At 42.5% G+C, this 13,300-nt stretch overlaps 1 protein-coding gene across 1 annotated transcript in view; it reads left to right on the forward strand.

Annotated features, from left to right (window-relative positions):
* Window positions 1–13,300, forward strand: part of LOC119403267 (anoctamin-4) — an 89,179-nt gene that overhangs the window by 36,961 nt on the left and 38,918 nt on the right. The window contains exons 6-14 of the mRNA XM_049418249.1: window positions 1,013–1,170; window positions 5,606–5,712; window positions 6,563–6,618; window positions 7,192–7,248; window positions 7,601–7,665; window positions 8,713–8,847; window positions 9,745–9,850; window positions 10,897–10,957; window positions 12,163–12,245. Coding sequence (XP_049274206.1) covers window positions 1,013–1,170; window positions 5,606–5,712; window positions 6,563–6,618; window positions 7,192–7,248; window positions 7,601–7,665; window positions 8,713–8,847; window positions 9,745–9,850; window positions 10,897–10,957; window positions 12,163–12,245 — 828 coding nt within the window. The remainder of the gene's footprint in view (window positions 1–1,012; window positions 1,171–5,605; window positions 5,713–6,562; window positions 6,619–7,191; window positions 7,249–7,600; window positions 7,666–8,712; window positions 8,848–9,744; window positions 9,851–10,896; window positions 10,958–12,162; window positions 12,246–13,300) is intronic.

Genomic DNA, 13,300 nt, shown 5'->3' on the forward strand with positions numbered 1-13,300 from the left:
GCTACTGTGCGGTATATCACATAAACTGACATGCAGTATAGAAAGCCAGAGATCGCAAGTTTTTAATGAGCAGCTTTCCTTATGGCATCCGATTACACATATGTAGTACATGCGTAAGAGCTGTCATAATACTTGGTATTCACACAAAAAAAGAAAAGAAGATTGCATCATACATTTCCGCGTGTTTTATATAAAAAAAGACGAACACATAAACAGGAAATTGTCAACGGATTTCGCAGGTTAAAAATTTTCCGTTATAGGGTATAATAAGGCAAGGTTGGCTATTTCCACGAGTGGTTCAAAAGCATGAATGCAGCCAAAGCAACGATGTGAGGAAAGATGCCATCGGAAAAGTTTACAGTCCCAGGGGCAAACTTCCGACTACGATAGACACAAAGGCCATTTGCATGCATTTTTGCATTATTCGCAACTTGCCAACCCCGTCAGGAACGGCACATAGGCGTGCGCATGGGGATTGAGGGGGACAAAGGGCGGCTGCCCCCCCCCCCCCTCTTAATCATCTAAATGAGAGCGCCCATTATGCCCCGTACCTTTACGCAATTGAAGCTTTCACGTCATTTTTTATAGCATAGAGTTACGGTGACCAAGCACATCAGATGTTGCATTCAAAGAACTGCTTACGTCCCATCTTTATCCCCGGAAGGCCGGGGACAAATGGACAAATGGCAGGCCGTTGTGATAAGCACGTTGTCGCTTCCTTTTCATTTCTGCATCTATTGCGGAGCTTGTGTTCTTTCGGATCCGACCAATGAGGGGGGGGGGGGGCACGCCTAAGAAGCGACACATCTAAATACGAATTTTTCGACTTCAGGCGAAATTTCGTGTTATCGCAGGTGCTAATTCAGCAATCACGCGATGCTGTACAGTTTGGTTCTTTTACTGCTCTAGAAGCACAAGTCGGGGATCCGCTCTCCGGGAGCACATGTCCTGTCGATATTTAGAAAGTGGGATGTTGTCCGGTTGTCTTTCTCAAGTAATCTAAATATTACAGCTTGAGAATGAATCGACGGAAGTGGAAAACGAAGGCAAGCCCAATGCACTCGAGGCCCTGTGGACCAAGTTGTGGACGCCGTTCCCTTACAACAAGGAACTCATACCCGACGAAACGGAGTACTTCAACGCCGAGTTCGTGCGTCAGCGTGAGCACATGTGAGTATATCTTAAGCTGTGAGTGCTGAGAAGCAGGCCTCTTTAATGACGTGGCAGCAGTTGCGTTCAGAACAAATCTTAACGATTTATAGCAGTACGTACACTTATATGGGAGGGCATAGCCATCCCGTGAAGATAGCGAATAGACACAAAGAATGAGCGTGTGTTTAGAACAAAAGGTGAACAACTTGAATTGCCATTTGTACTCAACTATGACAGAGCAGTATGTCGTCCAGGGTCAGTGCCGTTAACATTGTACGATTACAGTGTTGTTTTCATGCAATACGGTTTTCTCTTTCCATTCTAAACTTAACGTGTTTCTCTTCGCCCAACTTGTACAGGTTTGTGCTGTTACTTTAATAACATTTTATTTCCTCCTCGGCCTTTGTCCGACTTCGTGAACTTTTCTGGCAAAGTTTTGTCATTAGATAACATCGCTTTTTAGTTTTTGCGACTAGAATTTAGGCGCGAAATGCTCTTTAAATGCTGAAAGCTGCAATGGTTTATGGGCAAACAAGATGAAGGAAACGGTTTAATAGTTTGCCAAATACAAAATTTGGAATTTTACACTATCCTGATGGCTTTCAGTTTTGTTTTTTACGGTATCCAGGTTTCGAACGCTTGCCGGTAACAAATAATGTCGTGAGTGGCATAAAGGGACAAGAGGTCAAGCGCGCATCATTTGTTCAATAATCTTCTGTAAATAAACGATATAATCACAGCACCGCGCTTGCACTAAAAATCGTTGCATATTTGACGAAGATATAAAGCTTGTTAGTAAATGTAAAGAAGAATCGATTGTTGCTAATAAGGGAGAGAGCGAGGAAAAACTGGCGTCTCGATACTATAGCAATGAACTTAAGCTGCTACAGCGGGAACCCAGAAATAAGCGAAGTCACTAAAACAAAATTTTGGTGTGGAAGGAGGTAAGACAGGCACGCGGAGAAAGCGACTCAAGAAAACATTTCTGCGTGCACAACTGCAGTCGAATAGCTAGGGATGTGATCACAAACAATCCGGGTTATCCTCCTCGCACTCTAGTTAGGAAGTGAAGGACGCCAGCTAACGTGTCCACTCAGACTTCTGTTGAAACTAAGCCGATCATGCTGAAGTAAAAAAAGTAATTATTATGCATCTCGAGCATGTTATTTCCCGAATTGTGTTCTTGTCACTTCTTGGACTAATTTCGCTACGCTGCTGTTATTATTGTTGTGAACAACACTGCAGTGATTGGCCATGCAATCCAATATTTCCGTGTCGTTATGCAAGTGCATTCTGTGGCATTTCATACGTCATCGTAACCGTATTACCAGGCTGCTCTAGGTGAGCATCCAAGCAAACGTCTTCTTATTGTAAGATTGACTTATCGTGAAGTTCGTAACAAAACAACACACGACACGGACAAAAGTAAGAAAGAAAACGGACGACACCGCGGCCGTGTTGTGTTTTTTTTTCCTTCTTATTGTCCGTGTGTTGCGTTGCGCTGTAACGAACTTCACGTTGAATCCTAACAAATTAGCTCAATTGCCGTCTTGTTGAATTAATGATCCGGTGTCCCTGTAGGGATTACAAAAACTGAACAAAACAAAGAGATAAAAATTCCTAGGTGGTCGGGGACTGGGCTGTCGCTTTGGGACCAGTCCATCCTTGTTGCCGTATGCAGCGCAATATGTAAAAAAAAAGTATCGTGCAAGGCCGCATCATACTGTACTTGAAAGTTTCGGGTGAGTAACGCTTACTCTTTTTTCCACTGTGGCTTCTCCGGTGGCGTTGGTCTGCGCGCATTGTCATTGGTCGCACACAGCGGCGATGAGGAAGAGGCCGATTCGTAAGTGCGTCCGGCTTCACGTGCACGCATGCGAGGGAGCAGGTTACGCGACGCCCTGTCACGCTTAGAATGCCTACGATGTTCGTAAAGTGTGACGTCACAAAGCAACACTAAAGCAATGAGAGACGTCGTAGTGGAGAGCTCAGGTTCACTCATGACCACCGAAGGTTCGTTAACATGCCCCTAAATCAAAGTACACGAAAGTTTTTGAAACCCCGTTGTACTCATAAGTGAAAGATTTCTTAACGTAGCTTCCGTAATTTGTATTCAGAAGGAAGGATGAGAAGACATCTACGTATTCCGTTCTACACATATGATTACATAGGCGTACGCTAAGTCTCTCACATATACCGGAATAAGGCCTCGCTAGCGTGTTAGAATATACGAAGTAATATGCCTAACAGTACAAGAACTGGCACATTTTTATACAGAAAAGTTTATTACCCTTGAGCCTGCGAAAATAATAACAAGAAACAGTGAAATATTAAGTTCGCATATAAAATGATACACAAATACAAAATACTAAATCTTACACGGCAGTGAAATGTGGATACGGAAGTTTGAGAATGAAGTATTTATCGGTAAAATGTAATTTACTTATTTGCAAGTAAGATAGAAAGCATACAACAAAATAATCATCATCATATTTTCAGACCTGCGTTTCAAATGTCCGCGGCGTTTATTCTGCAACCTTCAAACAGAGATGATATTGATAGCGCCATAGTCGCTGCAGGCATAAGTAAATATGCAATATGTAAATATCGAAAGGGAGCTTTTAAGGCAGGAACGAAGGAATCAAAAGGACATCTTTTACTGTCAAGTCGAAAGTGTAAGGAGTCGATATCTGTAATTAAATATGCCTATACCAACTACAATAGATGACTACTGATCGCCGCCCATTTCTGAAAGTGGAAGCCAATAAACTCACCGTCACAGTTTCGCGTTTCACAGTAGACAACATAGCGAGGTCTAAGCGACCGCGAACTTCAAGGGCGACGTGTGACTTGCTCCTGCAGTAGTGGACGTTGCACACCCACCGTGTTCTCCACAGCCTTTCCTCCGTAGTGGTCACGTAGCCTTCTTCCCGTCACGTAGCGAACCAGAACCTTCCTTTGACGTAGTACCCTTGGTGTGTCTCACTTGGTGTAGTGCCTTGTACGTTTGTTTGTGTGTGCGTTTCGGTGATGCAACACGACTAACCGTGGGATAATTCACCATTTGCCCGTTTTTGTACACATGTGCTATGTGTGTCCGTCAGCCAGTGGGGGCATGTGGCGACCCTTTCGATATCCTAACTCACGCCCGTACCAAAGAGTATGTAGATGTTTTGGTGTTGCCTGGGCCATCAATGAATGCTCTTGTTATTGTTCTAGATAAGTTGCACTGAGTGAAACATTTTGCAAGTTTGTCTGGCTTAGCGAGTGAACCTTATGTGAAATGACAGCCAGATGCGGCCTATCCTAGAGTAGTGGCAATGAGCTGAACCAAATGAAACACTCCGACGGTCAAGGATGCTTATTTTGCAAAAGTTGCTCTTAAGAAGATGGACAGTGTTTAACTGGCTTATTTTAAACAATCTGTAATCGGACTGAGATTGTATAGAAAGATATGTCCCGCAGTCTATACTGGCACTAAACTGCCACATTGTCCTTAAGTGGCGCCATTGTTTTCTGTTTCTTTTTTTCCTGGAAAAAGTGTAAAAAAGTGAACTTGACATTTCTATTTGAGAAAAACTGGTGTGATGTCTGTGCACGCTTTCGCCACACAGTGGAGTTCAATATGGTAGCTTCTTCTGTAGTATAACTTTCCAATTTTTGAGGCGTCACGAGTATTGGGGAGAGGCTATTACGTATCGTTGGCAACATGCATATCGCTTTCACTTTCCCTCTTTTTTCTTTTGTCATGTAGCAAAGATACATTTTAATCTCTAGAAATAATTAGCCCCAAGCAGTCTGGGTTCGATAGAGAAGCAAAGTACCAAACAGTCACCTGACCCAAGATGAAAGAAATTTACAGGTCCCACAAGAACACAACTATTTTGTATCGACGTGTTGTCATTTCAGCAATGCAAGTTAATGAATGCCTTTTCTTATGACGATTTCTCTTGGCTTAACACGTGAAGTGCAGCTTTTCAATCAAAAATTAAAGTATCGTATTGCACGCCATCTGGTTGGTGCTATAAGGCATAATCTCCGGGGAGGATCGAAGCTCGAAGAGATGAAACATTTTTGTAATTGGGCTGTCGCTAGAGCCAACGTTTCGACAAGTGCTCTTGTCCTCTTCAAGGCAGTTGCAGCCTTGGAGAAGACAAGGCCACTTGTCGAAACGTTGGCTCTAGCGACGCCCCCTGGTCAAGAATTTTCAATAAGTCAAGAATTTTTCAATTACTTCATAAGTAATTTAACAAATAAGGAATGTACTACATCCCTGGTGACATATTGCATCATTTGGCAACTTTCATGCTCGCACTTATTCCATCTCTCCGCGCGCAATAGCAGACGGAGTAGTGCGACCTGGCTAAGCTGTCTGTATTGCTCTTCTCTTTCTACAGGGAGCTGATAATTTCGACCAATCGCCAGTTTGCTTAACACTCGTTTGTGCATGCAGGTACCTAATACAAAACAAAGATTCGTTTTTCTCTCAAGCCATTCGAAGTCGCATCGCGTGGGAAGTACTGATGCGAACTACGTACGATGAGAGTGATCGGCAAAAAGGTGAGAGAAGAAGTAGGGCGTGCGTCAGTCGTTCTTTCTTTCTTTCTTTCTTTCTTTCTTTCTTTCTTTCTTTCTTTCTTTCTTTCTTTCTTTCTTTCTTTCTTTCTTTCTTTCTTTCTTTCTTTCTTTCTTTCTTTCTTTCTTTCTTTCTTTCTTTCTTTCTTTCTTTCTTTTTTGTTTATGCGGTTTATGGCTGTCGGTGCGAAGTAAACAGACGCTAATAAGTTGTTCCCTCTTGGCAAATTAAGGATAAATTTCGCTTTGTGAGAGAAAGGTGCATGAAAATAAGGGGTAAATTGCAGGATCTCGGTCACTTATACTTGTTATCTCGTTGAATGCTCAAGTCATTTTATTCAGTGCAGAGCACAGTGTGCAAATGCATGCCAGGGCATCAAGTAAGTTTATACAGCTCGACTCCACCCTAGAAACCATGATGCTATAATCTGTTTACATTAACATAGCAAACCATATTACATTAGCATTAACATAGGTATGTAGTTCGAAGGCATACTACAAAGGATTTCAAGCAAATGAATTAGACGTTTCTGAGTTAAAATAACTGGTATAAAGCCGACCATTGTGATACTGATTTGGCATTCTGCTCTTATAAATAAGCTGTTTGCGATGTGCAAGTTAACTCGCAATTAAAGTAGAAACGCTGCAATATTTACAGCAAGCAAAGATATTCAACCAAATGAATGTATAGGTGACCGTGATGATCTACCATCGTCGCTTATTCAACTTAGCTGATCTTGCCCTTTAGTATATGACATAACCTAACAGCGTACGTATCACTCATTTTACATGATATTACTTTCGCATGATTCGTTATACTTTCACCCCACCGCAGGCGTTTACAGGCTTCTAAATGAACAGGTCTACCTGGCAGCCTACCCTTTGCACGACGTAAGTGTTCACTTTGCCACTCCTCGCTTCTGTATCCAAGAACTGAAAGCTGTCTTGCTCGCAATTCGGAAAGCACAAGTGACTCTAATAGCATACAACGTTTCAATGGGCACTGTAACTTATGGCGCCATTATTTTTTCACTGTGTCTCTTGTAGTAGAGGCTTGAACCAACAGGCGCTAATTTCGGACCACCCCATGTCGCCATGTTCGAGGAAATTCGTATTTTAAGAGCCTACTGAATAGCGACATACCACGCGGGCGCTTGCTGCATTTGGTGATCTCGGTACGACTCGTCGTAGCCCACAAGAACGTTCTGCTTTTGCTTTTGTGTCCTTGTGTCTGTTGGTTCACTTAGCTTTGAATACTTTCGTCAGTTATATTGAGGGAGACACTTTAATGAGAATGCAGATGAGATTCGTGATGACAGGGGTGCGATGTCTTTTGTGATAACGTATTAAAACGCAGTGCATCGTGTTCTTTTATAGGTTGGCGCTGTGTTCGTAAGCACTATGATTAAAATGCGGCATTGATACAACAGCCACTTAACTCACTGACTTTACACTCATTTGCAGGGTCCTTGTGGCAGCGGACCGTTCGACCCCCTTACAGAAATTCCCACGGAACGAAGGGTTGGTTGCTGGAATATGAATTACTCTAATACGAACATCATTACCTTTATGCAAATCATATCTATAAGCACCGTGTACGTGGAACATACGTAACTTAAGGTCCTCAGAACTCATGTAATACGATCTCCGCATATCTGATATAAGATGCACGTGCAAAGTAGAATGGAGCAAATCATCGTCAGGCCTCCTGGCCATTAGCTCTTGCTGTTCGCTCTATACAACGAAGTAAATAAACTGACACTCTTATGCAACAGCTATGCTTTAGGTTTCGGGATGTGTTTTTCAATACTGTTGAGTAAGCAACCTCATCTTTTAGTGGACGAATGTTCTACGGTTTTTCTTGGTGTCACAGCTACTATACAGCGAATGGGCCAGACCGGCGTCTTGGTACAAGCAGCAGCCGTTGGTTCTAATCAGGTTGGTGTTTGAGATTACTGCATACGGGGCCTGGCTTATCATTTCTTGCATTATGATGCATATAATATCAAGCCTTCTTTTCAGGATTTTCACTTAAGTCGAATAAATGCCAGCGCAAAACAGCGAAATCAGCTTTGCGAAATTCAGTTTCATTATAAAAGGTGTGTGTTCCTGAAACACGTTGACTCATAGAATAGCGTGCACGCACACACATGCACACGAACTCGAACACGTACTACCGCGCTCATTATGAGCTACATCACGCGAGCGCGTGGCAGAGCGCTCTGCAAGGTTGAACAGGGGCGCCGATCATGGCATATTTTCTAGTTATCGTGAGAGAGTTTGGCTACTCTTTCGAGCGCGCATCGCCCCCACTTGATTGCTTTCACCCTTGAAGTTATCGTTTTCGAGGGTAATATCACCTCAGGGCTAAACGAGGGCTAGGGTGAAAGCAAAGTGGGGCTATGCGCGTTCACAGGGACAGCCAAACTCTCTCCCGATAACTCGAAAATATGCTATGATCGGCCCCACTGTACAACCTTGCAGAGCACGCGGCCACGCGCTCGCGTGATGTAGCTCATACTGAGCGCGATAGTACACCCAGGTACGGACGTAGGTAATGGGAATTGCAATTTAGACCTGTAGACTCTGATATCACTTATAGACTCTGATATCACATCTCGTTTAGCAAACGTCTTACGTAGCCCTTAAGTATAACTGTTGCCGCGATCATTAAGTGCTATTAGTAGCATTGTTAAAACCATAAAATTCTTTCCGAAGTTTGAATTATACGTTTGAGCTTGAAAGTGAATCTCTCACTGAAGAACGTAGGAAATGTCACTGCCTCAGGTGGCATTTAAAGTGTTCTCTGTTTGACTTGCCTGCTTTTTTCCCCCGTCGCCATTGCAATCGTAACTTTATACATCATGATGTAATCATGGAGCTCAATCCAGCTAAAAACAATGTGCCCTGAGTGATTAGGTAATGCGCAAAAAAACAACACCAATTCTGAAACAGTGCTCGTAATTTCGAACCTCTACGTCGTAGGCGCTACTTCGGTGAGAAGACTGGTCTCTACTTTGCCTGGCTGGGATTCTACACGTCCATGCTATTTCTACCGGCTGTGGTGGGAGTCATGACGACGCTGTACGGAATCTTTGAAATGGCCACGAACACCCCCACGTAAGTAATGCGTTGCAGCAGTCTTACGCCAGAACGAGCCCTGATGTAAATGTTACGCAGTTCATTTATTTTCATCATTTCTGCGAAAGGCTACGCAGCAAGAACAATATTCTTCTTCTAAATGTTGTTTTATTGACTGTCATAATCTGTAATCATATCATTTACAACTTACTACTAATTATGTAATATATAATGGCTGCACTACTATCCTTTGTCTATGCAACCATAAACTGTGTGTGTAAATTCTATTTTTTTTTAAATTTCGAGAGCTTGCCCAACGGCATACATAGTTAAATATACAGGTAGAGGCCGGCTTCCGCTATACACATCCATTGTTGGTGTAAATTCTACTTACTTTCTTAGAAATAAACTTGCAACTTCAAGATTTTGAAAAGTTCAAGAATGTTAAGGAACTGCAGTGACTTGAGTTCCATAGTAAGGTCGGCTATCTGTCAAGTGTGCGAAACAGTTTGTTTCCAAAAACAGTGACTAACTCTCCTCCTCTCATCAAGAATGACGTTCTCCGCATTAAGAGTCAAGATTATGAGCTCCCTGCTGCACCTGCCTTCGCCACCTATAGAAGGTGTTTTATCGCAGTAATGTCACATGTACGCCAACCTCCCCTCAGTTATTTATTTTTATTCCGCTGTCTACAGTTCTAAGAGACTTCTTTCACTCAGATTTATTCTTTGCCGAGTAGAAGTTACGTGAATATCTGCCCGTAAACACGCTACTTCTCACCCAACTGCTCGCTCTATTTATCTCTGGCTGACTTGAGACACAATGACATGGCGCACAAATATACGACGAACCAGGTGAAAAAACAAACAGGACGAGCGCCCATCGGTACTCAGAAGGCACATATGTTTTATTTAATTTTTTTACATTTCTTTCTAGGGCCGAGACGTGTGACCCCAACATCGCCGGAAGTTTCGTCCTCTGTCCAGGCTGCAAGAAGCGCTGTACATACGACTACCTTTACACCAAGTGCACCTTTAGCAAGGCAAGTGATTCAGCATCGACTCTCGGCTTTCACGTTCTAGACGAATCTACTTCGCATCATATGAGTTCCAGGTCTACGAGATAACTTAAATCATGACTAGTATTATCATGAACTGAAAGCGTTGGCAGGCTGAACATACGATTTAATAGCAACGCAATAGCAGTGATAACAGTCTCTATGGTATTGCGTGACAAAAATATGATATGATTATGAGACACGCAGTAGTAAGGGACACCGGAATAATTCTGGACTACCTGGGGTTTATGAACGTGCACCTAAATCCATGTACATGGGTGCTCTTGCACTTCGCCCCATTTGAATGCCAGTGCCGTGGCCGGGAGTCGAACCCACACCCTCGAGCTTAGCAGGGTGACACTTTGCTTGCTAAGCCATGAAGGTGGGTGGATTGCAATGAAGGTGTGCGTAAGAACGATTCAGTTTGTCGTACTAATATTCGTTTTAAGAAATGCCGCTGAGTGATTGTTCCAGTGTTGAATGAAATCTAACGATTAAGACGCCCTGTAATATCTCCGGCTCTAGCTTAAGTCACCTCTTAAAATTGTAACAAACAAAAGAATTTAGCATCCCGTATTTTCGTATTTTGATAGCTAGCTGATGAATCGCACAAACTTTTATAAAGAATATACTCTAAGTAAAAAAAGATTGCTAAGAACAAACACTTGGTAAATATTCGTTCTTTTTTATATGCATCAATCCTTCTTAAGATCAGTGGTGCGGATGCCAAACGAAACCATATTTATTTTATTCGCATTGAAATAAGAGCTTTTATCGTAACAATTTGTTTGTCCACTTCCAGGACGCGAAAATATGTTTGCTTACTTCTGCGTCAAGAAGGATCACATTTAGTCAACACAGATGGTCATCAAATTTAACAACTTATGCTGCGATAGTTCATCTAGGTACCATGTCCGAAAAGCAGCCTTGCTTTTTATGCGCAACGTGCATCTATACTGTCTGAGTGTCTCATTTAGGCCATGGGGTGTGGCCACAGAAGTAAGCGCTTACCTCTGCCATCTCTACTGCAGATCGTGTACATGTTTGATAACCCGGCCACCGTTGGTTTTTCAATATTCATGGCACTGTGGGGTAAGGACCTCATCTACCTTCATGTTTTTCTAATAAATGTGTGCAAAGAGACGTTGGCGCCGGCTACTCTTTTGCTCCAATTGCATGCTTCATGTATACTTTTCTGCTTGCGTACCGCGCGCCTCTGGGTTCTTTTTCAATGAATTAGCTAGCGGCCAGTTAGACCGCGTTCCTATGCTCAACCTTTTCAGCATAATGCTTCACAGTGTTTTCCCAGTTAGCATATGCGCATGCATATTATTTGTGTGCTGTTTGCATTGTCATTTGCTTAAATGACGCAAGAGCGTGTTTCATTTGTAGTGTACCGTTTACAACTTCTTGAGTAACACAGGAATATAAATGCCGGTTTGGATCTGGCGGATGTGCGTGTGCTGCTCTCGTCATTCATCTGTTGGCGCACACCACGTGAGTCACAGAGTACAGTCATGAACAAATGAAGCGCGAACAATAAATAACAAAGTAGAAAAGATTCTCCAAGCGATAACTCGAGAGCACAATATCGCATCGGTACTTATGCGACTGCAAGAGATTGTTTGGGCCTTGCGTTAAATGTGCCGGGCAAAATCATGCCGTCATTAGGCGCTACCGCCGAATACAAAAAAGCGAAAGAACGTTTTTAATTATCCCTACCTTGATCCTATTTCAATTGTCCTTGACGGCACGTTTTTGCTGCGGTACTTTTCAAAGCACACACGTTCGATTGTTTCAGGAAAATATTTATCATTCAGAACTTGATGCCTGATACGTTGAATTCTGAATTGCTCGTCGTGTTACTTTGATATCCTCATACGTCTAATGCAGCAATGACGCGATGAGTTACAGTTATTAAGAATTCCTTTGGGAATTCCCTACCTTGATCCTATTTCAATTGTCCTTGACGGCACGTCTGAATAATACACTCAAGGAATTACAGGGGTTGTATTTTAAGCCGTTTTTGCTGCGGTACTTTTCAAAGCACATACGTTCGATTGTTTCAGGAAAATATTTATCATTCAGAACTTGATGCCTCATACGTTGAATTCTGAATTGCTCGTCGTGTTACTTTGATATCCTCATACGTCTAATGCAGCAATGACGCGATGAGTTACAATTATTAAGAATTCCTTTGGGTAATTACTAAAATTCTAACTGAGCGTTTATTATGAATAACCGAACACTCATAACCATGTGTGGAATATTAAGCTGATTCTTGACGCTGTCTGCAGCCACCATTTTTATAGAGCTCTGGAAAAGACGCCAATGCGTCCTCGGTTGGGAATGGAACCTCGCCGATATTGACACACTCACGGTAAGTGCCATAGCCACACTGGACCTGACAGCGAGCCCATCATTTTGTGGAGAACAACATGCAATTTGACAGCAGGCACTTAAGGATATGTCACTGCGTCGTGTTTTAACCCCGTGCTGGGTTTGGCTTTCAATGTTTCTCTGTGTGAAATATCTGCTGAATTTATTATAAGCACATTGATAACGAAGCCCGGAAAGCGAGTGTCTCGCATACGTAAATGTTCGGTCCTTTCTATGTGGTCGTTTTTGTTGTCTATCGGTCATGTGGTCCATGATATTATCTATAGGAAATTGGCCACTAAAACGGTTAGATATGTTGTTGCTTTTCTTGTTTATGTTGCTGGCACCTTGAGCCTGGTCCATCACCTGTGGGGAGGGGAAGGAGGCACACAGGAGGCAGTTATAAATCGAATCCGACAAAACATCATCAACGCAACAAGAGAATGTAAAAAGCGATTTAATGCTAATGCATCAAAACAGAATTTCGGTGGCACTCATTAAAAAAGTGGTAAACTAAGGCGCCCTAGAGTTTGTAGCCCAAATCAGCGTAATCTTCCGGACGCTTTGATGAACGAATGTATACAGAGAAGTCATAATACACCGGTGGATATAGAACGTATTTGGCAGCCTCCAAAAGACAAAGCTTTGGCAGTAATGGAGTTTTTTTATTCAGGTTAGCAGTTGCCGTTGCTAAAGAGGCTCCGCGGAGCGAGGAGGAGGAGTGGCACGAAACAAGGAAATTACCATTTGCTACTGGTTGTCCTGAAACTTGTCTGTGTTGCTGTTGATGATGATCCTACGACGTGTGTCTTAACCACAATACAGGATGGGCCAATAATCAGGTAGCATCGCTTTGCATCAATGTCTGGAAGTATTACATCATTACAAAATAGCAACAGGTGAATGGGCACACAGTGTAAAACAGCATAAAACAGAAGTTCTAGAATTTACCTCACAAATAATTTCCATGACTACATGAATATTTACTTTAAAAAGTAATAATTAAGTTGTATACGCTTTGTTGCTTGGTTCTTGCTTCTTCTTCTTCTTCTTGCC

This window comes from Rhipicephalus sanguineus, chromosome 8, assembly GCF_013339695.2.
Source record: "Rhipicephalus sanguineus isolate Rsan-2018 chromosome 8, BIME_Rsan_1.4, whole genome shotgun sequence".
Classification (NCBI taxonomy): domain Eukaryota; kingdom Metazoa; phylum Arthropoda; class Arachnida; order Ixodida; family Ixodidae; genus Rhipicephalus; species Rhipicephalus sanguineus.